The following is a 27,386-nucleotide window of genomic DNA, read 5'->3' as shown; positions in this document are numbered from 1 at the left end:
CGCTAAACTTGGAGAACTCTGACCAAACACACAGTTGGTTAAATGGCTGCGTCAGGAACCTGAACACTTGTTCCAGTGTACCAGTGACAGCCAGACATTTTCACACACTAACAGATGATTTCAGGTCTGACTCGTCTGGACCAGAACATTCACAGACTCCTGTTTCTGCTTTCAGAATGAAAGACACCAACAAGAAGAACAACATCTTCTCTCAGTTCAGGAAGAACGACAGAGACAAGCAGAAACTGATCGAGACTGTGGTCAAACAACTGAGGAGTCTTGTCAATGGCATGTCCTCCTAGAGTAACGCATACATGTTATCTGTATGTGCAATAACCAGATATGATGAGTGAAACATGCATGCATTCACATGCACACATAAAAAAAAGCGCCCTGAATAATATTGGTTTAATACACCACAGAGCAATCCCATGCAGAGGATCATATTCAACATACAAACAGCTGAGTTCTCATACTTACTGGTCGCATGGTCATAGACATCAGCTGAAGGCTCAGCATTACACTGTATGGAAAAAACCTGCAGGGAACCCCCTGCCAGCAAACATCATTTCCTGTCTCTGACTTCAAACCTGTCAGAGGATTTCTGCTAAGTTCTGCACACACTCCAAACTATTTACTGAACCCTCAGAGAAACGATCTGTCAGCGGCTCATTGGAGATAAACTGTTTTGTACATTTTTTTTAAACTGGAATGATTGAAGAAGTAAACTGAGAGTAGGAAGTACAGGAAGTGACAAAGTCCTGGTGCAACGGATTCAAAGGTCCAAACATATGTTTGTTCTAAACATCAAGTTTGGCACCTGGTTTTTCTTCAATTGATGTGTATTTTCCTGCACTTTATTCTGAAGAATAACAGCTCTTGTTAATCTGAGATGATGACATCATTTACTGATCCACAGATATATTTCAGACTCCTAAAAGTAATGACTGTGTGAAGGCAACATTTCAGACTCAGTTACATCTATTCCTGTTTATGTCTCATTATTAATGAGTGAAATAAGGAGAGTTTCGTTTCAAAACCTGAGATAACAAATTCATTTACTCACACACAAGAAATAGATATGTGTGTGTGTGTGTTTATGTGTATGTGTGGTGCGTGTGTGGGTGTACATGTAATAGAAATGTAAACTGAATAATTTATTATTGATCTTTTTGAATTTTGAGTTATTTATATTATTTTTATTATTCAGGATGCTGTGTGTGTGTGTATGCGTGCGTGTGTGTGTGCGTGCGTGCGTGTGTGTGTGTGGGCGTGTGTACGCGTGCGTGTGTGTGTGCGTGCGTGCGTGTGTGTGTGTGGGCGTGTGTACGCGTGCGTGTGCGTGCGTGCGTGTGTGTGTGCGTGCGTGTGTGTGTGTGCGTGTGTATGCGTGCGTGTGTGTGTGCGTGCGTGCGTGTGTGTGTGTGTGTGTGCTTTGTGAGAGAGTACAGATCAGAAATTTAAGAGCAAATCAACTTATCCAAATATTGTTGATATGGTTGATGTGGCAACAATGAATTATGCTGAAGTTCTATACATGAAGTGAAAAGTGAAAATGTGAATGATGATGTCCCAGGAGACTGATGTTCATATAAAACCTTCATGGTGGCTTTTTGTTGTTGTTTTTTCTGCCTTGTCATTTTAGACATTTCTGTCAGATTTATGGCACACCCATTCTGTCTCAATAGGTGTGATGTAGCTTTTTATTTGCCGCCATCTTTTCTACCGTGTGCAAATGGAGTTAAAACATAGAGCACAATTCTCTCTTCACTTTATTACAGATTCTGGATCAATCAAAGTTCCACATACATAAATATTAAAGTGAATATTTGTATATAGGCTTTACTTGTGATGTGATTATGGAGGTACATTTCTGCTATGAAACTCAGAATTAATTTTTCCTGAACTTTTTTATTTGTTCCTGTAATTTTATCTGAGGAACTGGACTTCTCACACAGTGTCTGCTGCAGCAGGAAGTCCTCCCTCTCTCTCCATCAGTGGGACAGATGCTTCCAAAGAGTTGATCTTTCCCAACTGACATCAATGACTTGAAATCTATTGCAGTAAATGTTAACTTAGCATCTGTGACTTGTACTGATACCATTAAATTATTCTGGTAAGGAAACACATTCATCATGCTTAGGATTCTTTCCCCATAAAACTCAGTCAACAAGCTCCTTGTTAATAAAAAACCTTCAGTCTCACTATCAGGCCTTTTTCTAACCTCAAAATCTGTTTTTACTCAGTCAAGTTTAGTGGAGACACAGGGGGACGATAACTAACACTCCTGATCCCAAGACAAGGTTCCTAGTGGGAACAGGCTTTAAGAGAAATGCTCCAAGTCCAGAAAACAGCATGTGGTTTTAATACCCAGCAAACTCTAACAAGAAGGGTCTGCGACTGCTGCCCTCACCTGTAGCCAACCAGAAACATGCAGGATCTCAGGGCTACACACAGTCAGTTACTTCAATAACAAACCTTTTTTTATAACACAAGTCTTTATTATAAAATTCAGTCTGCATATGACTGAATTATTTTGTCCCCTGGTCTCAGACTGGAGTCAGATGGAAACCTGGACACTTTTTCAAAGAAGTGCCGATTGGGAGAGAAAATTTCCCAATTCTTGTTTTTACTAAATGCCAGATAGAAATTTTATGCAACTTTAAGAGACACATTACAGCAGTGGAATTAGATCATCCATTCATTTGTTTTTGCATTATATAAATAAACCAATATTGATAAAAACATTTCTAGATTGTGCAAAAATGCTTCTGTGGAACAGAATCAGACTACATAGCAACAGCGGTCAACATTCACATGCAGTCTGACTTTGAAGCTGATTAATATTAACTTATGTGAATGAAGTAAATCATCCGGTGGACAGAATGAGTGTGCAGGCCTGCTGACCCTTTTAATGCCAGGAGGAGATACTGAAGTCCAGAGCAGCCAAACTGCTCACATAATGTTTGCTACATATACTAAAAATCTATTTGTGAAGATCGTTAAAAAAAGGCTGCAATTAACTCTTGTAAACACAGGCCTAACCTTTTATAAACCTAAATTCAGCATTTTTATTCTGTCTTTTGTTTCTCAGGGTGAAATTGAGGTTTAGAATGTCAGAATCCACCAAGAAAAGCAATAATGTACTTTATTATATTATAGTCTGTAGGTTAACACTTTACATCTGTACATAAACTTTGATGGGAATGTTTTAAAATGAGGCTTTTTGTTTTGTTTTTTATGTCTGTTGCTTCAAACTGGATGTTGTTGTTTTTTCCTCCTTATTTTTATGGCTTGGAAATCCCTCTGTATATATTCCCCTTTTTGTAAAGAAAAGATTTTAGCAGCTTCTCTGCTGCTGACAACATGAAGGTGGACTCTGTGATGTGTTCCTCCGTCAGTCTCTGAAGTGAATTCATATTCAATAAGAACCCCAGCTGCTGGTTACAGTGTGAAGAGTTTAGTGATTTGTAGTTATAAGCTTAAGTTTGAAAAACACAACATTTGATGAATCGAATCAAATCAAATGAACATTTATACAATGTTTCAGATCATTAAACAGACAAAGATTATTGGAGTAAAACCAAAAGTTTGTTTTCAGGCGGTTTCACTAAGGGGAAAAAGCAGGGCTGCACCAAGTTCTATTTTCTGGCCGATCACCAATCTTTAAAAAGCCTGATTTGCTGATTCTGATGCTGGCCAATAACAATTTTTTGTCTGAAATGTTGCCAAAACTTGTAAGAAAGTCACTGAGTTGGCAACAGTGGACAACTCAGACATGACCTGGTGAGTCTGCCAGTCAGACTCTCACAGCAGAGCATCAGAGAACTGTGGCACATTTTTGGACCTTTGCTGAGGAAGAGAAGATCATTTGATAAGATCAGCTTCATATGCAAGAACCGACCAATCATCAATCTCCCAAAACTATGAAAATCTGTGCTGATAAATCGGTGCACCCTACAAATAAGCAATCCAAACCTCTAGGAAATGAGGATCATCCCCTTATCAGGTTAACTACATGTTTTCTGTGCAGAAAAGCAACAACTGTTTAAAAGTCAAAGCTTATATTAGCATGTGGGACAAATTTATTAAATCCTCAGGTTGCAAATGTGATTTTAATAAGATAAAGGAACACAGCTGAGGTAGAGATCATTTCTGTCAGGGCTGTACTGAGACCGAGAAGCAGCCCTGCATACGAATGATGCACAACATACCAGAGAATATAATGTACACATTGTGTTGTTTCAAAAATTAAAATAAAGAGCAGCATCCTAGATGGAAGAAAGTAAACATTTAAAAAAATGTATACATTATTTCATGACTCCATTTTATCATCTTATTTCTCTCTCACACATACAGTATATTTTTCTATATTCACAAGAACTTTGCATTGGCTTCCATTCATTTTTCATTCAGAATAACTCTAAGCTAAACTCAGTTCAGACCTTCATCCTGAATTAACCCCAACAGAAAACAGCACTGTTCCCATAAGGAACAACATTGCATTTCTATGAAAAATTGACCTAACAACGTGTCAAATACAAGGCCACACACACACCGAGTGACTGACTAATAACAGGAGATTCATGGAGATTGATGTTAAAAATAATATTCCATCCAGCCACAGTTTCACATCCAACCAGGTAACCAACCAGATCACTGCAGCTTTTTCTTTTGTTTCATTGCTATACAAAGAGAAAAAACACTGCAGAAATATATTTTTTTGGGAAAAAGGTTATGAGCGATAAAAGGTTGCATTTGATTTCTGTATATCACATAAAGCAGGAATGGGATTTAGCTACCATTTCAAAACATCATCATTCATTAGGAGAGTAACTGTCATATTGTACTCGACAAGTGTGGCTACTTGTCACAATCGTTTGAGCATAATTTAGACACTGATACTGAAATATTAGTCATCTGTTGTAGAACCACGTGGTTCCTTCAAAGAGAAGTAGCCTATAAATGATACATTTATCTTGATTTGCTGGAATGTGAGCAAATCTTTTTGGAGTATTGTTCCAACCTGTACAAAATAGTCACTATCTGTTGTTGATTAGTTTTGGAGACGGAGCTGTGGAAACTAAATCCTAAACACATTTTATTTAGTCTCTTCCCCATGTGGAGGAATAATATCTGAAAATGTATTCTTTGGTCATTTTTTAAATTTCCCATATGTCGATTTTTTTTCTTGTTTTATTTTATTGTTTTTTCAAGTTCTGAATAATTTTCACAGCTTCCCAGTGAAAAGTGAATAATCACAGTAAGTATTGAACTTTCTATTGGGTACCTTCTCCGATGTAAAGTGTAATCCTGACAGTAAAAACTGATCCGCTTACAGCAAACAGATCTGCTGCTAGAACTCAGGAAGAACAGTTGAGTTCAGTTTGTTGGTTCTAATTTTAGCGGCCTGACCTTTTCTAGCTCTGACACAAACAATGGTGCCCAGGCAGTGCCTCATCTATAACCAGCACTGGTCACACAGTGGACACAGAACCGCAGCCTCCCCCGTCTTTCACACACACTTACACAAACACAGAAGCATCACTTGTTATGGGAAGGCTTTCTGCCATCTTGTATCTCACCCTTGGAGCCCAGTTCTGTCTCACCACACACATGCAAACTGGGAAACGGCATGTGAACTTTGTCCTGGGTCAGTGTTTGAATGCGAAGATCCCTGTCGCCACAGATGTAATGAGGCGAGAGACATTCGCAGAGCTCCATTATCACTGGACACCAGTCGCCTCGCCAGGACATACACTTTCACACGCACACACACACACACACACACACACACACACACACACTGAGAACTCATCCTCCTGAAGTTTGCTGTGAACTTTCACCTCTACTGTCTTGCTACAGATTATCTACACACAGTGGTATTCCATCAGTTAGAGTATTGTGAAGAGGCTTGAAAAGTATCTTTTAAATTTAGCCTTAAGACTGGTATTAATCATTGAGCTCAAATTTCTGTCTTAAAATGTTTTTTTTTGTTGTGATGTAAAATTCTAATCTTCAAAATCAAGAAGATTTTGAAGATACATACAGTTTTCATCAGCTGTATGCAGTCAACCATCAGAATCAGGATCCATCAGGCTTGAAAACATCAGTTTGTATTTAAATCATCTCGGCTGTGAGATAAATAAACTTTTCAGTCAAGAATAATTCAACAATATCAAAAGTTTGTGTGTGTACTTAAACAGAAGCCACCAGTCAGTTGTTTTCAGAAGGTTCAAGAACTTGTCTTCTGAAAGAAGTTTTAAAAAACAGTTTTTTTTCTATACTTGTCAAGAAAATGTTGGATTTGAATCATGCATGCTTTGTTTGTCCTTTAATAACACACACAGAGCAGAGTCACAAACTTGCAGTCCATCCATTGCAGACTGGTCATCAGGATTTGTATTAAAAGTTCAGTTTATTATTCCAACTAATAAAACAAGAAAGGAAATTCAGCTGACTACTTTGCTACAATCCCTCCTACTGACATGCATGTAGCGACGGTGGAAAGGAAAACTCCTCTTTAACAGGAAGAAACGTCCATTAGAATTTGATTCGGTGTGAATCAATCACCATCTGAAGTGACCTACTGAGGGTTTGAGAAGAACCAAGAAAGTAGCAGAGTGAGAAAGAGTAGTGAGTTTGTCCTGCTATAGGCTGTACCACTCACTGTATCCTTAAGGAACAGCCCATTAAAACAGAACATATGAAAAGAAACCATGAGACTCAATAAGGCGCTGCTTAAAATCACACTAACTATTTTTGTAAACAGCACCAACACGGCAATCTTCACATCTTCCATTCACCAGTGTTTGTTAGCAGACATTTGCTGCAGGTTGGCTCGTCCCCTCACAAAAACACAGTAACAATTGCGCTCAGTGTGTCAGAACACACTCACTGTGATTCTACACAGTGAAAGACAAGACGGACTAAAGGTGTGACCATCACCAAGCGCTGTGTCTGAATGGTCTGGGTCAGTGGTGGGACGAGGGTCTGCCTGCTGCATTGTTGCAGTAGATGTTAAAGCCGTTTATTGCCTTGTTAAAGTGTTTGATCTCTATAGTAAAACACAGGCAGCAAACACCTCCAACGACCCGCCTCCTCCTGCCGCACTGCAGTCGCACAGGAAGCTCAAGCTGCTGGTCTGGACCAAGACTGACACACAATGATGACCATCTGTGGACATTTGAGCTTTTCCTCTGATCACTGAGATGTTATGATAAACATATTAAACGTCTTAATCTTCAAACTGACCCCCAGTCAGATGAAGCACTGTCACCGCTGGGGCTGAAATAATTCATGACATTCATTTGTGATTAATTCACTATTGCAATAAAGCTGCAATATGTAACGTCTATAAAAAAAAAAAAGCTTTCTTCATATACTAAACTGTCACCAGGTTCAGACAGAGTGCTTCTCTGTCTGAACCTGCTTCTCCCAGTGCTAACTAGAAACAACCAATCAGAGCCAGGATGAGGGTCTTAGTTGTCAATCACTTCTCCATCTGGAGCTGCTCCCCCCCTCTTCTTCTCTACGCCTCAGCTAGCACAGCCTGTCATGAATGCTCAGGCTAGTTAGCATAGCTACCAATGAGGGCAGATAAATGGTTTTCCTGTAATTGTAAGTGTTTTTCCTCCTAGCAGCACATTTAGCAGCAAATACATGAGATTGATCAACAGCGATAAGACCTGCCTCCTGACTCTGATTGGTTGTTTCTGGTCAGAGCGGTGCATTCTCTAGACGGTACCAGCAGCTCAGGGAGGAACAGTAGGAGATGGATTTTTTCACAGATTTTCTGTCACGTGGCAAATTATCAAGACAAGGTGACAGTTTGCATGTAAAATATTTTTGTGTCCAACATTGTGCCTGGATTACATGGATTAATTTTTAATGCATAAAACTGATTATGTTGGGCTGAGTGCTTGAATCAACATTTGAACATGGTGAATCTATCAGGTCGTCTTTCTCTCTCTGTCTCTGTCTCTCTTCCACATTGAATGGCAAGGTGGAACATGGCCGCCACCAGCTGCCCAGTTCTCTCTCCCTGTTTGGTGAACACTGAACTTGGTTGCACACAAGAGTTCATCGAGATGTCAGGGTCACCAGTGGGTCAGCCAACGTGCGAGCTGGGGGTGGAGTGATATAAACATGCACAAATGGACAGCGGCCGTTTGACACTTGTGCTGACTGAGCGGTGTGCTTCGGTGTGTGTGCGTGGGTGTGTGTGTTTTATTTTTCTGTATGTTTTGGCCATAAGGTTAGGTGTGTTCAGAGATAGCAAACACATTGATAACAATGTCTATGCAAACTTATCATCAAGTATTAAGAGCAGCAGCTGGTGAAGAGCAGCACCATTTTTCACAGTGTCCAGTAGATGAGGTAACTTTTTCTAAATGTCCAGGGCAAAAAGTTGTCATAAAATTGGATTTGGATCCCTGGAGTTAACAGTGCATTTAATTCATTGCTTAATTCACTTAAAATGCATCTATAGGTCATTCAAAATAGAGTGGGGGTTCTGAGGGAACATGATGATGACAGATGGAAGAAATAAAAATGAACAAAGTTCCTGATCATTAAGTGGAATAAGTATTTACTTTTTAGAGGTTTGATGTGACCTATATTTTGGTATTGAGCATTTTTAAAAGGATGGTTTCCTTTTATATTTAAACAAGATCCTTAGTTTTGCACATGTTTGAGTTCTTTAGAGGGAAATACTTAACAGATTACAAACTAATGTTCTGCATGGAAATTATACAGTAGTTGTTTCTCCTTTTCAACAGTTTCGAAAAGCAGCCTGGCCAGATCACCTCTGAATAGTTAAACATTAAGAGTTTTGGAGTGGTCTAGTCAAAGTATTGACATAAATCCATCTTAAATATTGTGGAATGACCTTAAACAGACTCTTCTTGTTGGAAAAGTTTCCAATGTGACTGAGTGGTCAGTTCTTTCTATTGCCTGGTTGCTGTCATCACAAATGGTCATCACATTTTTACAGAGAGACAGAGCTGACTTCATAAAATCATCTTATAATTTTTTTTTTGTCTGTCTCTGCGTTGCCCTGGTGACCTGTCCAGGGTGACCCCGCCTCTCGCCCGTTGACCTCTTACTTGTTTACTTGACATTTTAAAAAATGAATGAGAAGTTTTGCTCAGTCTATGAAAAGTTAAACAAATCAAGTTTATGAAAGTGTTCCTCTCTTCAGCCTTCACATCCTTCATGTTTTAGACTTCTAAGAAGTATACAGGACAGACATAAAGTACGTAGATGTTTTTTTTTTATTCTGGTCAAATGATTAGATGCTAATCATCTGAGTTCTCAGCAAACAATTGAACACAACTGATCCTCTAAAATGTTTCATCTCTGGTGCCCAAACAGCTTCTCTCCTGCTGCTGTTTAGATTCTTCTCTTTTCTGCAAAAGTTTTAAACCTTTCTATTGCTGGAATTGATTGACTACACTGCAGTCTTTTAAATTAAGTCTCAAAGTTTTTTGTTGTGTTTTTAGTATATTAAAAATACTAAATTCCTCCTGCAGCAGCAGCAGGAAACGTTTCCCCTCCAGAACCAGCAGAACTTCTGATCTGTGTGATTCAAAGAGCATCACAAACATGAGAAGTTACTCCATCACAAGACATTCTAATCTTCAATGTTATTGTTTTCATTATGTTGTAAGCTAAGCTCTTACTCTGGACTCTGATTGGTTGCTTCTATTCCTACAGGTGGCAGTAGAACCACAAGGAGAGGCAGAAGATCTTGATTTTTGTCAGATTTTCTGTCTCATGTTCTGCTCTGGGTTGAGTTTAAGATCACAGACTGATGGATGAACTTATTTCTTCAGGGGTTTCTCATAGAGAGTCAAATTTTGATTCCTTCAATTAGGAAAGTCATAAGACCATCACACTGCCACTGCCCTGCTTCACTTTAGGCATTATTCTGTTTTTCAAAAATGCTGTTAGTGTCAAACCAAATACATCAGGAAACAGAATGTCTCCTGAAGTCTTGGGGATCAGAAGGTGTTTTGGTAAATGCTCTAATAGTCAGCGCCGGTTCTGGAACTCCTCCATGGAGGTTATTTAGTCTCTCTTTCTAATTGTTAAATCATGAAGTGGGGTCTTGGTGTTAATGTTGTTTGAGGTGATTTGTGAGTGTTTGGATGAGTCTGATGAGCTCCTGGAGTCATGAGGTGGATCAGTGGATCAGGTTCTCCACTGATCCCTGTTTGTCAGCACCGTTTCTCTCTGTGGTTTTCTGCTGTTCCAAACGAAGCTTTTCCAGACTGATACATGTCACTGTCTTAGTCTTTGACATGAGAACCAGGTTGGTTCGGATAGCTTGTATGTGCTAATACAAAAGATACATTTCAGTTCACTCAGGTTATCTTTGCAGTACAACAAAAAATGTTTGATGATCTAAGATGTAGAAGTTTAGCAACAACAAAAAAAGCAAAAACAATCTTTTTTAAAGTAATGATGACTATTAGTTACTATTAGTGACTATTTGTAGGCTTTAGAGGATTCTAGGCTCAACATTACTTGTGTGGATGTGGGCATCCCCTCCGCCTGTTGGTGTTGACCCAAGTTTGAACTCACAGAGATACCATTTTTATAACACACACACACACGCACACACACACACACACACACACACACACAAAGAGAGAGAAAGAGAAGCAAAAGAGAAAGAGAGCAGTTTAAAGTCTCCCTCCACATTTCAGTGACATTCAGTTTGATAGAGGTACAGAGTCAAGTAGAGGACACACTGACACACTATCATTTCCCCGTTCATTCATGAGAACTTGCTTGCTAATCTGTGGGTCAATGTCTCAGTGAGATACAAAGGTAGCTCTGAAATAAGCTTCCAAAAAAATCTCCACAAAGACTAATTATTTACAAATGCAGTGTGAGTCACAGAGACCCTGTTGAGCAGGATTAGAGCCTCATTTTCATTTGGTAAAAGCTTGTGAATGTGCCTCTTAACACCTTTCTGCTCCTGAATGCAGTTCAGCCTGCAGGCATGAGGCTGGTCCTGCAAGCGGCTCTTCAGCTGGTAGGAAGGTAACAAAAGAGACGCGCTTCCATTGTCACCGTGAATATTTCTCAGTGAAATCCACCGCGGAATGTCCTGCGAGCATCAGGATTAAAGATGTGGCCCTTGGAACAAACGGTCAGCCAATGCAGACAGTGGGCGGGGCCCGGCGGGGCCGCAGCCGCGGTTCAGATGAACTTTGAGTGAACTAATTCATGTGAGGGAGGAGAAGGTGAGGCGAGGCCTATAAAGGCTGCAGGAGGAGCGGCCAGCCGCACATGCTGATGCCGCTTCACCTGGTGGACAGACTGAACCAAACCGAACCGACCCGAACAGACATGGCTCTGAGCACGCTGCTGGCCTCCTTCCTGTGCACCCTGGTGCTGCCCGTCCTGCTCTTCCTGGTGGCCGTCAAGCTGTGGGAGCTTTACATGATCCGCGGCGGAGACCCGAGCTGCCCGAGCCCGCTGCCGCCCGGATCCATGGGCTTACCGTTCATCGGAGAGACGCTGCAGCTCGTCCTGCAGGTGGGTTCGGTTCTGCCGGCCTGAGGCCCAGGAAGCACCTGCTGGACCTCAGAGAGAGGGAGATGAAATCTGAGCAAAATCCGGGCTTTCCTCTTTTTTTTTCCTCAATACTTTCCAAACCAGCTGGGTTAATGTTGTGGACTTTCCTCTCAATAGCTTCTGTTTTAATCAGAGGGTTTTAAAAACAACAAAAATCAGAAGCTGTTTGAGATGTTAAGTTTTATTATTATTTTGAATCATTTGTTCACTTCCAAAACTTAAGAATAATGTGTGAGTGCAGAAGGTAGTTTGACTAATCTAAAAGTCTAAAAGTAAAACATGTATGAAATGTTTTCCTTTTACAGGGCCGATGATCAGCACTTCAAGCTGCTTTGTGTAAATGAAAACGTATTAATCCTTTGACTTCACTAGCAAACTTTATGCTTCATCCTTTCTGCCCTGCATGGTGTGATTTATTAGATTATACTATATGATCAAAACTATTTTGTTTTGGGAATGTGTTGATTTTAACATTAAACTTGTTTATATTTTTATGACGGTGACTGTTGTTTAGAAATATGAAAAATTGGAGCATTTTTCTTTTTGAGTCAACTTCTTACCAAACAATATAAATGTAGCATAATTCAAAATGATCTGGTGCTCAGTACTTTAAAAATATCTAGAACCATACAAATTGTAAAATAAATAATAAAGTAAAAAGAATAAAGAAATCAAAATATTTTTGATTGAAAAATCTTCATGAGTTTTAGACCAAAATAAATGTAAATAAATATGAAGTATTTTAAGAAGAAAACCAATAACCATGTTTTTGATGAACAAATCCACCACAAAACTTCAGACAATGAGGTTTTATTTCTCCAGTTTTCTCACTGAGGCTTTCTGTGCTCCTGTGGTCGCAGAGGAGAAAGTTTTTGAGGATGAAGCGAGAGAAGTACGGTTGCATCTACCGCACCCACCTCTTCGGGAACCCCACGGTGCGTGTGAGCGGAGCGGAGAACATCAGGCACATCCTGCTGGGGGAGCACAGGCTGGTGTCTGTGCAGTGGCCCTCCTCCGTCCGCACCATCCTGGGCGTGGACACGCTTTCCAACATGCATGGTTCCCAACACAAGATCAAGAAGAAAGTGAGTTTCTGTTTCTGTCTGTTTCCTGTCATTAGCATTCACAAACATTAAAGACAAGTTCACACAAAGTTCCATACCTATTACACAATATCAGCAGTAACTGTATTTAATAGTAAACAAGAATATTAATTCTAGAAATTGGTTTTCCTATAAGCCCATGTAAAGAAATCTGATCTTTCTGCTGAAATAATGCAGCCTTTGCATTGACCTCAGTGTGTTTAGACTGACTCCTATATAGAAGTTGAGTTTTGTTCTCTTGGTTCCTGCGTCAGGCCATCCTGAATGCTTTCTCCAGAGAGGCGCTGGAGCTCTACATCCCCGTCATCCAGGAGGAAGTGCAGACTGCAGTCAAAAGCTGGTTGGTGCAAGACCCCTGTGTGCTGGTCTACCCTGAAATGAAGCGGCTGATGTTCCGCATAGCCATGAGGATTCTGCTGGGTTTTGACCCGGAGCGGATCCGGACCGATGAGCAGCAGCTGGTGGAAGCATTTGAGGAAATGATCAGAAATCTTTTCTCCCTGCCCATTGAAGTCCCATTCAGTGGGTTGTACAGGGTAAGAGCGTCGGATCAACACGGTGAAGATGTGAACTGACTTACTATGAAACACTTTCATATCAGTGAGTTGATGTCAGCATGAACCTCAGAACAATGCATTTTATTTAACATCCCACCCAGGAGGAGCTGGGACATTTAATCAGCCTGTCGTTGCAGAAGTCCGTCCTCACTTCAGTCTTTGTCCCCTCATCCCGTCCTCTCCTCTTCTGTCCTGTAGGGCTTGAGGGCCAGAAATTTCATCCACTCAAAGATTGAAGAGAACATCAAAATGAAGATGGAGGAGTCAGACAAAGGGTCAAAACACACAGATGCCCTGCAGCAGCTCATAGACAGCAGCAAGAAGAATGGAGAGCCCTTCAGTATGCAGGTAATGAAGATGACTATTCAAAGCATTGTTCAGGAAAGACAAATCTCTGGAAAGATGTTGTCAGAGTTGTAGTTTTCCCTCCCTGGAATCTGAATAATTCAACATGTCTGCTTTCTTTGTCCAGGCCATCAAGGAATCTGCTACGGAGCTTTTGTTTGGCGGCCATGAAACCACGGCCAGCACAGCCACGTCCCTCATCATGTTTCTGGGCCTGAACCCAGAAGCTGTGAACAAACTGAGGCAGGAGCTGTGGGACCAGGTAAATATGCTGCTCTTTCTTTAATGTCAGTTAAAGTGGCTTTTTGATTGGCTGAGGCAGTTGTCATCTAATGAAATTTAATTTACGTTTGCATAATCCTTAAATTATTTCAAAAACATAATGGTTCATCAGTGGTACCTGCTGAGGTGTGGAATCCAGTTGGCTGAGGGTTTTTTTTTATTTGCAAAACAACTTCATGTGTCATTTCTCACTTCTTTTTTATTTTATTTTAAAGCCGATAAATTTCCCTCGTGCTACGACTGTCTTCTTGCTAGCAAGCCCACTTCTTAACTAACGGTGGTCAGTGTACATGTGCTGGAATCCTTGTAAAGGCTTTAGCAGGATTCACTAATACATGCTAATGCATGTATGGTTAACTGGAAACCTGAGCAGAAGGAATCAGTGTTGATCTATTGAGCTTTGCACATCACTTTTGTTTCCATCCTGCTTTAAAGTGATTCAGTTATTCCAGCAAATGAAATTAGAAGTCAATGTTAAGTGATTTTTGCAGATGGAAGCCAGCAGGTCACTGAAGTTATTTACTTGTTTATGACTTTTGAAAATCCATCGTCAGCTCAGCCCTAAAACTGGTTGATAGTTATTATGCACATTGAAATGCATTCTAGGTACCTTTGGGTAAAAAATGTTCATTAAAAATTTAAAAATACTTTTATTGATCACAAAGAGAACTAAATGTTGTCCTAACTCTTTAATTGAAATTTCTTATTGTAGATGGTGATGGCTGCTGTCAGGAAAGATCTCATGTAATCGTCTGTATCAGAACAAATTGTTTAGCCAAAAATCAGTCCAACTATACAGCATCCAAAATGAGAAGGAACAGCTGTCCAAAGAAAGACAATATTTTCCCCCAGAAAGGCAGGAATAAAAGTTTGAAAAAGAAAAAATCCCAATGAGAGTACAGAGTTACTCATACTGCTTGAAAGGAGGACAAACTGAATTTGCTGAAGGGAAACTAAGAATAACCTAAGTAAAGCTCGCTAGTATGAAACTAAATCTTAACAGAAACTCTGTGATGCTGGTGACTAAAAAATACAAGCTGTATAGTCATAAGTTACTGAATCTATGAAGAGGTTTGTTCTAAAAGAGTAGCTGCTCACTGCCTGGTCCCTCATGTCTGTCTGTCCAGGGGGACAACGGGATGGACCTCCAGAGTCTGAACATTGAATCTTTGGAACAGCTCAAATACACAAGTTGTGTGATCAAAGAAGCACTAAGGATGAACCCGCCAGTCCCTGGAGGCTTCAGAGTGGCTCTCAAAACATTTGAACTGAATGTAAGTGACTCAATGATCATTTGATTCTCCTGTGTTCGACCTGAAAGTTCCAGATTTCAGGAATTAAGATAATTAGATTTTTTTTTACATCACAGTAAAAGATACATTAAGGTTCATTACATTAGTGGGGAAAAAATAAACAAAAGTATTGTGTGTTATAAATATTAACAACATGTGTGTGTGAGTATGTAAGCAGTGAATGTGATCTGAATGACTATCAGTGTGTGGAGTAATTAATAAACAACAATCAGGTAATAATCAATAGTAATGAATCAAATATAAACATATGATGAATCAATTAATAGTTATTTAGTTATTTCTCCTAAGTGGAGATTGTTATATATTATACAGGATCTATATGGGACAGGAAGAATAATGCAGAAAGAGGGAAAGAAAACTAAAAGCGGGAAAAAACCCAAACAAATTATTATTTATAAGTAAGGAGAATATAAAATTGACTACACAAAAATGATTTTCCATTGAAATGTATTCAGTGAGTACATATTTCCAATATGTCAGACTGATGGTGCTTCTCGTTTTCTAATTCAGAAGCGTTCTCTTTTTAGCAGCGGTTAAAGCTATGAGTAAGTGTTCAATCAAAACCTAATTTTGATAATGTCCCATAACTTTTCAGGGCTACCAGATTCCTAAAGGCTGGAACGTTATCTACAGCATCTGCGACACTCATGATGTCGCTGAGATTTTCCCCAACAAAGACGACTTTCATCCCGAGCGATTCCTGACCGGACCCTCCTCAGACTGCTCCAGGTTCCAGTACGTACCGTTTGGAGGAGGCTCTCGGATGTGTGTGGGAAAGGAATTCGCCAAGGTTCTACTGAAGATCTTCTTGGTAGAAGTGGTCACAAAGTGTGACTGGACCCTCTTAAACGGACTGCCTACCATGAAAACTGGACCCACTGTCTATCCTGTGGACAACTTGCCAACCAAATTCAGCAGCTACATGAAAACTCATTAGAGGAGCTTCTGGACATTAGTAGTTCTGGACATGGTTTCCTGTCTACTGTCGTCTTGAACAAATTGTGTATATATTGTATATTCATGTATTTTTATGACTGTAAATATATCTATAGGTGTATATTTACCTAATTTCAGAACAAAACAAAAAGCACTATAGGGTTACATAAACACTTAATCGTATCAGTGGTTTTTACAGTCATAATTTAGCATGTTGATGTACATTTTTTATCTTGGCTCAAGGTATTTATGCAACTTGTCTGCTTTTGAATAAGATTTTTATTGAAATAAACAGTTTGACAAAGTGTGTGCTAGTTCAGGTCCGTCCACATGGAGCTATTTTCTTGTCATTTTTAAGAGGGCCTTGATGATAAATCTTTCCACACTTAATTTGCCAGTCCAGTCTTTTATTTTTAGATAACTATGACTCTTTGTGAATCTGTTTAATTGTTTTTTGTGAACTGATGAGAATTCATCCTGGTGAGCAGAGCCACGATTAAAACTTGCTGACTGAATGTTGGAGGGTTGAAAGCAGAAATCCTGATTAAGGAAAGACAAAAGCCATCAGATTTAATTCTGGCCAAATATTGATAATGGACATTTAAAATGTGGCAACTTAGACGTTTAGTACACTTCAGCAAATAAGAATATAGAATAAAAGTGCAATCTTTCTTGCCAGTCATCTTAAGTGAAATGTCATAAAGATTTATTATGCAGATAAAAATATTTCAAACTTCATTTTTCTTTTTTACAGTTAATCATTTTGTCTTACAGGTAAAGAAACCTTCAGTGTGATAACATTTGAGTCTCACATTCAGACTGTGGCATAGAGCCAGGCGTCCTGTGTGGGTTGCTATGACGGCAGCGGTTGGGTCAGGCATCTTTCATCTTCTTGATGTAGAGATTCTACAGTGTTGATGGTCAGGGGAGTTCACTGGCTAATCAGGATCATTTACACTTTTATTCAATATTCAAATTTCTTTAACACATATTAGTATATAAGGAAGTAAATTGGCCCAAGCACTCAACCCTTTGGGGTTCTCTACAATAATGCTTTACAGTGTGAATCCAATGCAGATTTTAAATTCATAAAGTGTTTGTTGTATCAGCCAGAGGCAACAAACTGATTCATAGAAGAGACTTTATGGTACGGAGGCTGCTGAGTTGTGCCACCAATCTCAGAATCATCAGAATCAATTTCTTTTTCTGGGTTTGAGGGGCCACACAATCTGACTCCAGGTTCCACTTGTAATGTTATCACAGTTCATACTACATTCTGCAACAAAACAATTCTTTAGGACGAGGGGACAAAAAAAAAAAAAAAACCAAAAAACAAGAGCAGCATTTGCAACAATGAGTGTGTGCGGCCCTCTTTCTGTTGCATATACATGCATAAAATTAAATGTATTTTCAAACAAATCTATAAATACATGCATATTAGAATATTGAAGACCCCACTTAGCAAATGTTTGTTTCCAGCTGGGAACAAGTCAGCGCAGCTGAAGCTGCTGCAGGAAGCTGCTGCAGAAGCTGCTGCAGGAAGCTGCTGCAGGGAGCTGCTGCAGAAGCTGCTGCAGAAAGCTGCTGCAGGGAGCTGCTGCAGAAGCTGCTGCAGGGAGCTGCTGCAGAAAGCTGCTGCAGGAAGCTGCTGCAGAAGCTGCTGCTGTCAGACGGTCAGTGTGTCCAGTCCAGCTCAGGTCCAGAGAGACGCTGGTAGAAACTGGAGACCCCTGAAAAGTTCCAAAGTTTTATATCACTGGATGAAACAGTTGTTCAGCAACTGTTCTGTTGAACAATTTGCTGTTCAGAAACAAAACAATAAATTGTTGCCTTGAGGCAAGAAGAGTCTTCGGTTCAAATCCTGGTCTGGGATATTTGAGGATGGTGTTGCACTCCATGTATGCATGGATTCAGTCTCAGTATTTCAAACAAATTAGCTTTAGGTCAATTGATTTCTCTAAATTGTATGTCTGTACTCGTGTTTGTGAGTGTGCTTGTGTGTAGGTGTGTGTGTTTGTGTGTGAAGACTTCCTTGTCCTGTGTGTTGTCCAGAATCCTCTGTCTCTGTGTTGCCTAGCGATGGACTGCTGACCCGTCCAGTTGGTACTCCACCTCTCACTGCAGGGCCACTGCAGACAGACACAGTGTGACCCTGCAAGGAAAAACAGGCACAGAAAGCAGAAGCGTCAGGTAGTAAGACATGATCAATCTGATCCTGAGAACAATCAGAAAGAGGTCCAGGTGTTTCTGCTCTGTTAGTGATGAGCCTGCTGCTGTAAGCAGAGCTGGAACAGAGGAACGGAAATACACAGCAGAAGAAGAGAAGTGCTGAGGTCTAACATTTCTGCTTCAGAGTAAGAAGAAAACTCCTGAATCTTCGTTGCAGGTACATGAAAATGTGGAGACATGTTTACAACTTCACACAGTGTGATGTTTCCTTCTCTCAGGTAGAACAACCTGCCATTCTGGATTCTGCTCTCAGAGAAAGTCCTTGTTTCCTCCTGATCAAAGGAGTAATGCTCTCTATTGTCTCATGCACCTGTTAGATCTTTTGACCTCTCTGTATTTACTAGTGAGGTAATCAGAGACCAGTGAGTGTGCTGTGCACATTGCATGTTTTTAGTGGATTCTGGTAAATGTTAAACTTTACTGCAGGGACAGGAGGCAGGGCTTGTGTTTCCCAGGTTGTTGTCCTCACTGATGAGGCTCGTCAGAGTTTATAAGGCAGAAAGTGGCACTTGGATGTAAATGTCAAAGAGGAGTCATTATCAGCACGACAGAACAAGTACAATTTGTACCTTTTATGTCATTTTATTGTCTTTTAAAGATTTAATGAGTGCTGGGCTCATAAAAGAGGAAAATGTGTATAAAGTTTCATTGAAGTAAAACCCAGTAAGTTCTTTACCACATCTGTTCCCCGCCAGCCTCCTTTAGGCCTAAACCACATTCAACAATCCAACTCAATGTTCACATCATACTGGCATCTTACATGTTTTAAGTTGAGTCTATATTAAGTAGGGGGTCTATAAATATTTGGACATTTAAAGTGTCAAACATCAAGATCATGAACGTCCTCAAGCTGTGACAGAACGGATTAATAAAACTACTCATCAACAAACTGTTACCTTTCTCTGCATTCATAAACAAATATTCAACCTCTTTTCACTTTTATGTAATTTGTAATTTGACAAACTGAAATGATTTGATTTGCCTGTCATCTTGTCATCTTGAAGTTCTGATTCTGTGGCTGGATCTGAGCCTTCAGTGTGACGTCACTTCTAGAGGATTTCAGTTTCAAAGTCAGCAAAGTGCTTTGTGAACTCAATGCACAAAAGTTGCACTCGGTGACAGCAGTGGTGACTTGGCTTCTGATTACTTGGCAACATAAAAAAGGGTAACTGGTTCCTTGATGCATCAGATTCTCCCATAACAGCACCAGCATCTTGTGCAACTTGTACACACCACAACCACAACTTACTGCAGTGACATTACCTGTGATGTCACATTACAGGGAATGTAATCAATCAATACAGATTGATTTACTGATTACCTACATTACTGTAATGTCACACCAGTCACATTATGCTGGCCAGTAATGATAAATACATGATACAACTGTTTCCTTGAATTTTACATTTAATGATTGTGTCCCTGGGCAACACTTGGTGAAGTGTCTTTCCCAGGAGACTCAGCCTGCTGGTTGTGGTCAGAGGGTCCGGAGGGTCCGGAGGGTCCGGAGGGTCCGGAGGGGCCGAAAGGGCCGGAGGGGCCGGTTAAATGACCTGGGTCTGTTAGTGTATCCTGGTGCAGCTGTGGCTGCTATGTAGCTTACCACCATCAGTGTGTGAATGTGTGTATGATGAATGACTGTAGTGTGAATCTGTTTTCAGTTTTCCAGAAGCCATGTTGGAAACAGCAAACGTGGAAGAAGGTGCTTTGGTCAGACCAGAACAAAATGAAACTTTCTAGTCAAAATGCAAAACATGGAGAACTAACACTGCTCTGAACACACTATCCCCACTGACAAATATGGTGGTGGCAGCATCATGCTCCACCATATATATGTATTGAAAATGTATTGAAATGACCCAGTTATAGTCCAGACCATGAACCCAATCAAGAATGTGTTGCGAGAGCTGAAAACTGCTATTGACTAAAGCTCTCTATCTAATCTGACTGAGTCGAGTTTGACAAAGACCAACAGGAGAAGAGAGAGACAAACCCTACAGACTAGCAGCTGGTGGTAGGAGGTTCTACAAGGAGGATGAATACTTTTGCATTCTGAACTTTTCAAGTTTTTCTTTACAAAAAATGTTTTGAATCCTGCAAAAAAAAAAAAAAATTCTACTTCATAATTGCATCCCACATTATGTTGGTCTTTCATATTAAATTCCAATGTAACATATTTCTGTTTGTGGTTGTAATGTGACAAAATACAGAAGGCTGTTGTCATTTTCCCACTGCAGCAGCTTCGTTTTCAAGCCAAAAATATTTTCAAAATGAACATAGAAAGCAGAATACTGATACACCTCCACCCCTTCTGCTCCACCTGAACCACCTAGGAATATACAAGAGTCATCAGCACTGGCGCCCCCTAGAGGTGCGTTCTGTCTGCTGCCCTGTGAACTGTGAGTGAAACATTTGAAGTTCACAGATGATCCTGGTGACAGAAGAGTCTGCATGCAGACAGACTCAGCTGGTCCACTGCTGAGCCAGAACCAGCTGGAGCTGGACAGTGGAGATGATGGTGGACGTCCCCCCAAACACACACACACACACACACACACACACACACACACACACACACACACACACACACACACACACACACACACACACACACACACACACACACACACACACACACCCTGCCTGCCGTCACACAGTGCCATCATGTCTGCTGTAGATCACGCCTCAGAGAGATGATCCTCACACACACACTGTGTGTATATTTCCTCAATGCCATGCACACACAGCCTGTCTTCCTCTTTTGTAAAAATACTGTTTTATTCATATTTGCAAGAAAGAAAATGTTTGTTTCATTTTCTCTTTTTGTTTATATTTTAAATGTTTGTTATTGAGAGCAAACCAGAGTCAAAGTCACATTTCTTGTTTGTGCATCAGACTTGGTGAATGTAGCTGATTCTGATGGTTTAGTTCTGACATGGTGTGTTAGTTTTACATCCCATAAAGTTCCTCTTTTTCTCTTCAGTCTACAGAATATTTTCCCAAAAGTGATAAAGATCATCAAGATGTTTTTGGTGAATGTGAGTAGGCCTGTCACAAAAACAAATTTTGCTGAAGTTCTAAATAAACTTTTGTGACCAAAAGTTAGAAACAAAGTCAATGGGGAACCCGCCGGGTCCAGATGCTTTGCCACTTCTTAGTTTTAATCATTTGTCCCATGTTCCATGTTTCTTCCAAGTCCATTTTTGGAATCTATGTGATTTAGAAAAGAGCCTTCTCTGCAGAATGAAACCTCAAGTGTCCTACGCCACAGTTTGCTCAGCAGCGCCCCCCTTTTACGAATTCTGACCCAAATCTCAGTTCCCTGCTTTCCCTTGTTTTTGTCATGTGATCCAGGATCAGACAGTGAGTGTTATTTAGAAATACAACATGATAAATCTGCCAATAGATCAGAAGTGTCACAGATCAGCTGAACTCTTGGCCTGTGATGGCTAATAAATACAGGTTATCAGGACAGAGGTTGACTGCAGGGCAGAGATCAGAGTGGACGTCAGCTCTGCTGCACAACGAGGGAAAGTCAGCTTTTAGAAACACTTCTGTCAAAATTAACTAAACGTTGTTTCACATGGAGCACTTTCTTAACTAATAACTGAAAATATCCTACATTCATCAAACCAGAGTCATCCTCTCAGTCCCCTGTCTGCTGAAACCTGATGCATTTTCCAGCTGGAGCTGTCAGCAGTAGTCCTGTCCTGCAGTGGGACGACGGTCTGCCAACGACTCACGTTTCAGTCACACCTCCCACAGAGAGCACTTTTCCAGCCCAGGAAGTCATTTTACGCTTCTCACACGTGTGAGAAACTTTTATGGGTCGGGGGAGAGGAGGAAGAGAAGGGAGAGGAGGAAGAGGAGGAAGAGGAGGAAGATGAGGGAGAGGAGGAAGAGGAGGAAGATGAGGGAGAGGAGGGAGAGGAGGAAGATGAGGGAGAGGAGGAAGAGGAGGAAGAGGAGGGAGAGGAGGAAGAGGAGGAAGAAGAGGAAGATGAGGAAGATGAGGAAGAGGAGGAGAGGAGGAAGTGGAGGAAGAGCAGGGAGGTGCTGTGATGTTCAGGTTTTAGATCTTCTAAGAAGTCATGGATTGAAGACTCAGATGTTTTCAACTTTTTTGCTTGTTTATTTTGGTCTGCAAATCTATTTGGTTTTTGTGTCACACATTTGTTTGAAAAGAAATAGATTTATGAAAAATGAAAATCAAATGCTTACCTTATCTGAACTCAGAGGTTCCACCTTTCATCAATCCAGTGGCTTATCAAAGTATTCATAACACTTTTCCATATTTGATCACATCTTGCAGATCTGAATTTAACGTGACAGATCAAAACAAAGTGTCTGTGAAGGAGAATTAAAGATGATTCAAAACATTTTCACAAAAAGCTCCACAGCTCAGGGGGGAGAAAAACTGTTAGTCATCTTCACTAATGTGGTTTCATGGAAGAGTGCTAAGAAGAAAGTTGTTGTTAAAAGAGAACCATAAGACATTGAGAACTAATACTCCACATCAGTCTGAACACACTATCCCCACTGACAAATATGGTGGTGGCAGCATGATGCTGTGGGGTGCTTCTCTTCAGCAGGAACAGGGAGGATGGTCAGAGTTGATGGGAAGATGGATGGAGCCGGGCCGCAACGGGATCCTTTGAAACAAAACATACATTTATGTTAGAATGGCCCAGTCAAAATCAAACACCAGACATAAACTCAATCTAGAATCTGTGGTGAAATCTGTTCTGCAGAGAAAAATGTGTGAAAGACGAGGGTCAGACACACAGAGGTGACTTCCTCTCTGTGGTGGAGCTAAAAGGCTGCTCTGCTTAGAGGAAGTGAAAAGTTTAGAACTGAATTCAAAGGGGACAAATACAAAAGTTACTATTTTAAGGAATTGTAAGAATTACAAAAAAATATCTTCATTTTAAAATTTCTTACAAATTCTTAAAATAATGTAACAATTTATAACAGATTTGTAACACATTTTTGTGTTCTGTGATGTAACAGACATCATTGCATTTGCTGTGGAACTGCTGAACAAGGTTATAGACTTCCAGCTGACCATTTTTATGAATCCATCTTGGGTTTTTTTGTCGCATCGATTTTGTTGTCCAAGTTCAAGTAGACGAGTCCAAATGTTCAGTTCTAGGGTGTATTAACACCCAGTTTCCATATCGCCGCCTGGTTCCTGGTTAAACTGTATTATTCTTGGAAATGTTCCTGCATCAAGCACTTGAAGACAAAGTGCTTCAGCAACCTTTGCATCACTTCCTGCTCTCTACAGAAAAGCATTCAGCTTCAAATAATGCTAGAATGACAACAAACTTTATTTCAGACATGAATTCTGCGAGTTCTGGCTGTTGGTCTGATAGTAGCTTTGTTAGCACTGTCTGCTTGCTTTTAGCTGCTGCCTCCACAACATAAAGGTATTGCATGTTTAGAATATAATTACTCAGCTTTGTTTTTGTCGGTTTTGTCTTGGAGGAACACATGATCCATATGCAATCAGTGCAGTGACAGTTTCTGACATGGGCAACTCCCACTGAACCAGAGGATCAAAGCATCAATGGTACCTTTAAAGGAAGAAAAAAAAAGATTAAATAAATAAATGTGGATCACTGATTCAGTGGCGTTCTTGACTTTTGCCAACTCCTTACCTGTCAAGGCCTTGTTTACTGGAATGGATGCAGAGGATGTGAATGCAGTAATATCACCATGGTGACATTCATCTGAATGTGCGGTTCTGCTGAATGTGCGGTTCTGCTGAATGTGCGGTTCTGCTGAATGTGCGGTTCTGCAGGCTTATCTTCATTTCCTGCCCTGGGTCAGACTCTGGCTCCAACAAGTCGTCCATTGTTGACATCTTTAATAAACTTGGGAATAAAACGTTTCTCTGACATTTGCAGATAATTGTATTGTATTTTTGTATCAAACTACAAAAATGGCCAAACAGGGTGGAGAGGATCAGTGCCTGCCCTGGAGGGAGTGGAGCGTGAAATGTCTCATTCACATTTCATAAAATAAACGCAGCAAAACAGTTGCTCTAAAACACCTCACAACCAGGTAAACAGGGAATCTGTGGAGCTATAATGACAAGGAATCCAGACCAAAGCACTGCAGTTCTACTTTATATATTTATTTTATTTTGGGAAATGATTGTTATGAAGAATCGAGGAACACATTCTGAAGGGTCAATGTGAGAAATGAGAGAACAACTGAAAACTCTCAGTAGCTTTTTGACAGCAAACTTGAAAAGAAAATATTTTGTAAATCTGCTGTTCCTCCACATTCCATCTATTCCCATTTAGATAAAATCAATCAATCAATCAATCAATCAATCAATCCCATACATGACAAAGCTAGTCGTGTTCTGTCAGCTAAAAACAGGACACTGAAGCTACTGTCCACCCAGCCTCATCCAAACTGGACAATAACTGGACAAACTTTGCCTGATCTGATGAGAAATGATTTCATCTGCAACATTCAGATGGTCGGATCACAATCTGGTGACATGACAGCCAGGTTTCATCCTGCCTTACATCAATACTCCTGGGCAGTGACGGTATCATGGTGTGCTATCAAATTCTTACAAAGCAAAGGGAATGTCTATATTTAAACAGACACTTCATTACAATCTGTGTAATGAGCTCAGCAATAAGATTTGCTGCCTCCTTTAAAAAGCGCAGATGAAGATTGTCTGGACATGCTAAAGTTTTGTGGTCAACGTCCTTTAAGGTTTTATGTCCTGGCAACTGAAATGGACTTAAAAGCAAACAAATCTCAGCTTACATCAGTTACTGGGATGGAAGAGAAACGATCAGAACTTTAAACTTTGTCCATTAATTTAACCAGAACATTGTATTCTGCAGCTGGAACCAGTGGTTCCTAAAGCCAGTCCTGCCTCCTCATCATCTCGTTCTCCTCTGACCTCTGACATCAGTGTGGCATCCATGCAACTGAGACGTACGTGATATTTGCTCATATTCAGACAGCTGTTTTTGAGTGAAATGATTCTGTGTTCTGTGATTCTTCTGAAGAAGTGAGTCTGTACTGTAGCTGAGGCAGCTTTGCTCCCTTTCATGAGCACAAAGGCAAGAGGCTGAGGTGGGAACTTCTTGTTCATGTGTCGAGGCAGAGGAGGTCGTTCAGAGGACAGAAACTCACAGGCAGCCTCTGGTCTGCCCTCCACTTAAACTCTTTCACCCAACACACACACGTTCCCCCCCCCTCACCCCCCTCACCCCTACACACACACACACACACACACACACACACACACACACACACACACACACCCACACACACACACACACACACACACACACACACACACACACACACACACACACACACACACACACACACACACACACACACCTCGTCTCCTTTCTTTCCCCCCTGCCCTCAACTTAAACCTTCACCCCAGTCTTACCTCACCCCACTCCTCCAGGCCTTAACCCCCACCTAGTGTCTAATGGCCGCTGTTTCACTCCGCCTGTTGCCGTCCTGCAGCAAATTCATCCTACCCAACACACAAACACATCAGAATTGTGTGTGTGTGCGTGTGTGTGTGTCTGGGGAATGTTTGGTTAAAACATGTTTTTCATTCAGTGGGCAGAGAATCCAGACATTTTACTAAACCAAAACCAAGCAAGAGTAGAAATACCTGATGATGCGAATTACTCAAGTAAAAGTAAAAAGTACAGTTAAGTAAAAATACTTCTGAAAGTACAATTTCTCAAAACAAACAAAAAAAAATGACTTGAGTAAATGTAATTAAGTGAATGTAACTAGTTATTACACAAATCTGGTGTTAAGACTGTAAAACCCTTACAGATTTAACCTTGCTGGATCTAACAGCAAAAAGAGAAACAGCAGCAAGAAACACGTTGAGGAAGTGATATACCAAAAAACAACTTTAAACCTTAAAAGGGTGTTAATCAGCTAATCAACTTGAAGGCCATTAGTCCTAAACCACAGGCTCAGTGCTGAGTTTCCTCACTGTTCATCTCGATCACTCAGCAAATTTGTTCAGATGCTTAATGTGTGTATCCAGGATCCGCCTCATTATTTCACATTTTCTGTTCGAGTCTGTGAGTTTTTGTTGAGTCTTTGTGGAGGACAAGCTGAAGACAGATCACTCAACAGGTTGTTATCCTGAGATGGAGCGACTCTTACAGTATTCACCTCACAGGAGGTGAAGGGGTCAGCCTATCTGACCCCTTTACGCTTGATATAGAAAGTATAGGAGGACATGACTGTCTGCCTCCTGCCTGCACAGCAGCAGCCCACCTCAGTGTGATCAGAGTCAGCACACACAGCAGTCTGCCTCAAAGGAAATCAATCACACATGAACCTCATCCTCACCTGAAACACAGACTTTTATCTGCAAACCTTTCCTTCATCCAGTACATTTGGCTAATAAATTTTTAATAGATTTATTACTTCGGATCAATTTCTGCAGAGCCGCTGCAGATCAGTTAGTCATTTGGTTCCTGACCAGTTCTGTTATGGTCCAGATCTTTTAACGTCTCCCAAAGTTCTATAATCACGTCACTAAAATGTGTCTCATGTTGCCAAATCATTTCCACATAGAAACTGTGAAGGCTGACAGTTGCAACAGTGATCAGAAAAAGGTCAGAGTTCACCACAAACAGGGCAATGGAACAACAGCACCATCTGATGGTTAACATTGCACAGAGCAACACACTCGGACCCTTGACCCCTGACCCTATCTCCATCCCTACACAAATAATGTAAGGATCTGATCATCTGCATTCATTGACAGAACATTAAAGATGCCTTTGTGCTAAGTTCTTGTAGAACATTCTTAGCTGTGTGTGTAACTGGGGCAGAGAATAGAACCCATTAAGGAACTAAATTAAAACTTTATTTATTTCATGCCAACAACTTAGCTCTGAAAACTCAATGTGAGACATCATAAACTTAAATCTTAGCTGAATAAGTGGTGGATCACAGCATGTTGTGATCTGATAATCTGCTGGTCATTGACTGCTGGGAGTCACTAG

General features: G+C 40.5%; 2 protein-coding genes across 3 annotated transcripts in view; both read left to right on the top strand.

The window, feature by feature from the left end:
* Positions 1-3,371, top strand: part of exoc6 (exocyst complex component 6) — a 28,155-nt gene extending 24,784 nt beyond the window's left edge. For both annotated transcript variants that reach the window (XM_055021174.1, XM_055021173.1), the window contains one exon: positions 176-3,371. In XM_055021174.1, the coding sequence (XP_054877149.1) occupies positions 176-302 (127 nt within the window). In that variant the 3' untranslated portion in view covers positions 303-3,371. The remainder of the gene's footprint in view (positions 1-175) is intronic.
* A 7,697-nt stretch (positions 3,372-11,068) lies between these two features.
* LOC129352268 (cytochrome P450 26A1) lies at positions 11,069-16,430 on the top strand. The gene is made up of 7 exons (XM_055021175.1): positions 11,069-11,550; positions 12,450-12,674; positions 12,947-13,228; positions 13,448-13,597; positions 13,722-13,856; positions 15,004-15,150; positions 15,785-16,430. The coding sequence occupies exons 1-7, from the start codon at positions 11,302-11,304 to the stop codon at positions 16,124-16,126; spliced, it is 1,530 nt and encodes a 509-aa protein (XP_054877150.1). The 5' UTR covers positions 11,069-11,301; the 3' UTR covers positions 16,127-16,430.
* The last annotated feature ends 10,956 nt before the right edge of the window (positions 16,431-27,386 follow it).

This window comes from Poeciliopsis prolifica, unplaced genomic scaffold (genome assembly GCF_027474105.1).
Source record: "Poeciliopsis prolifica strain line A6 unplaced genomic scaffold, Auburn_PproV2 SCAFFOLD074, whole genome shotgun sequence".
Lineage (NCBI taxonomy): Eukaryota > Metazoa > Chordata > Actinopteri > Cyprinodontiformes > Poeciliidae > Poeciliopsis > Poeciliopsis prolifica.
The sequence above is the reverse complement of the archived record's forward strand: the minus strand, read 5'-3'. Positions and strand labels throughout refer to the sequence as shown.

Bases quoted from the DNA above. Each gene is read 5' to 3' on its own strand.
- LOC129352268 (XM_055021175.1), top strand. From the start codon at position 11,302: ATGCTGATGCCGCTTCACCTGGTGGACAGACTGAACCAAACCGAACCG. The intron at 12,675-12,946 runs GTGAGTTTCTGT...TTCCTGCGTCAG, and splicing joins AACACAAGATCAAGAAGAAA to GCCATCCTGAATGCTTTCTC. The intron at 13,857-15,003 runs GTAAATATGCTG...CTGTCTGTCCAG, and splicing joins GGCAGGAGCTGTGGGACCAG to GGGGACAACGGGATGGACCT.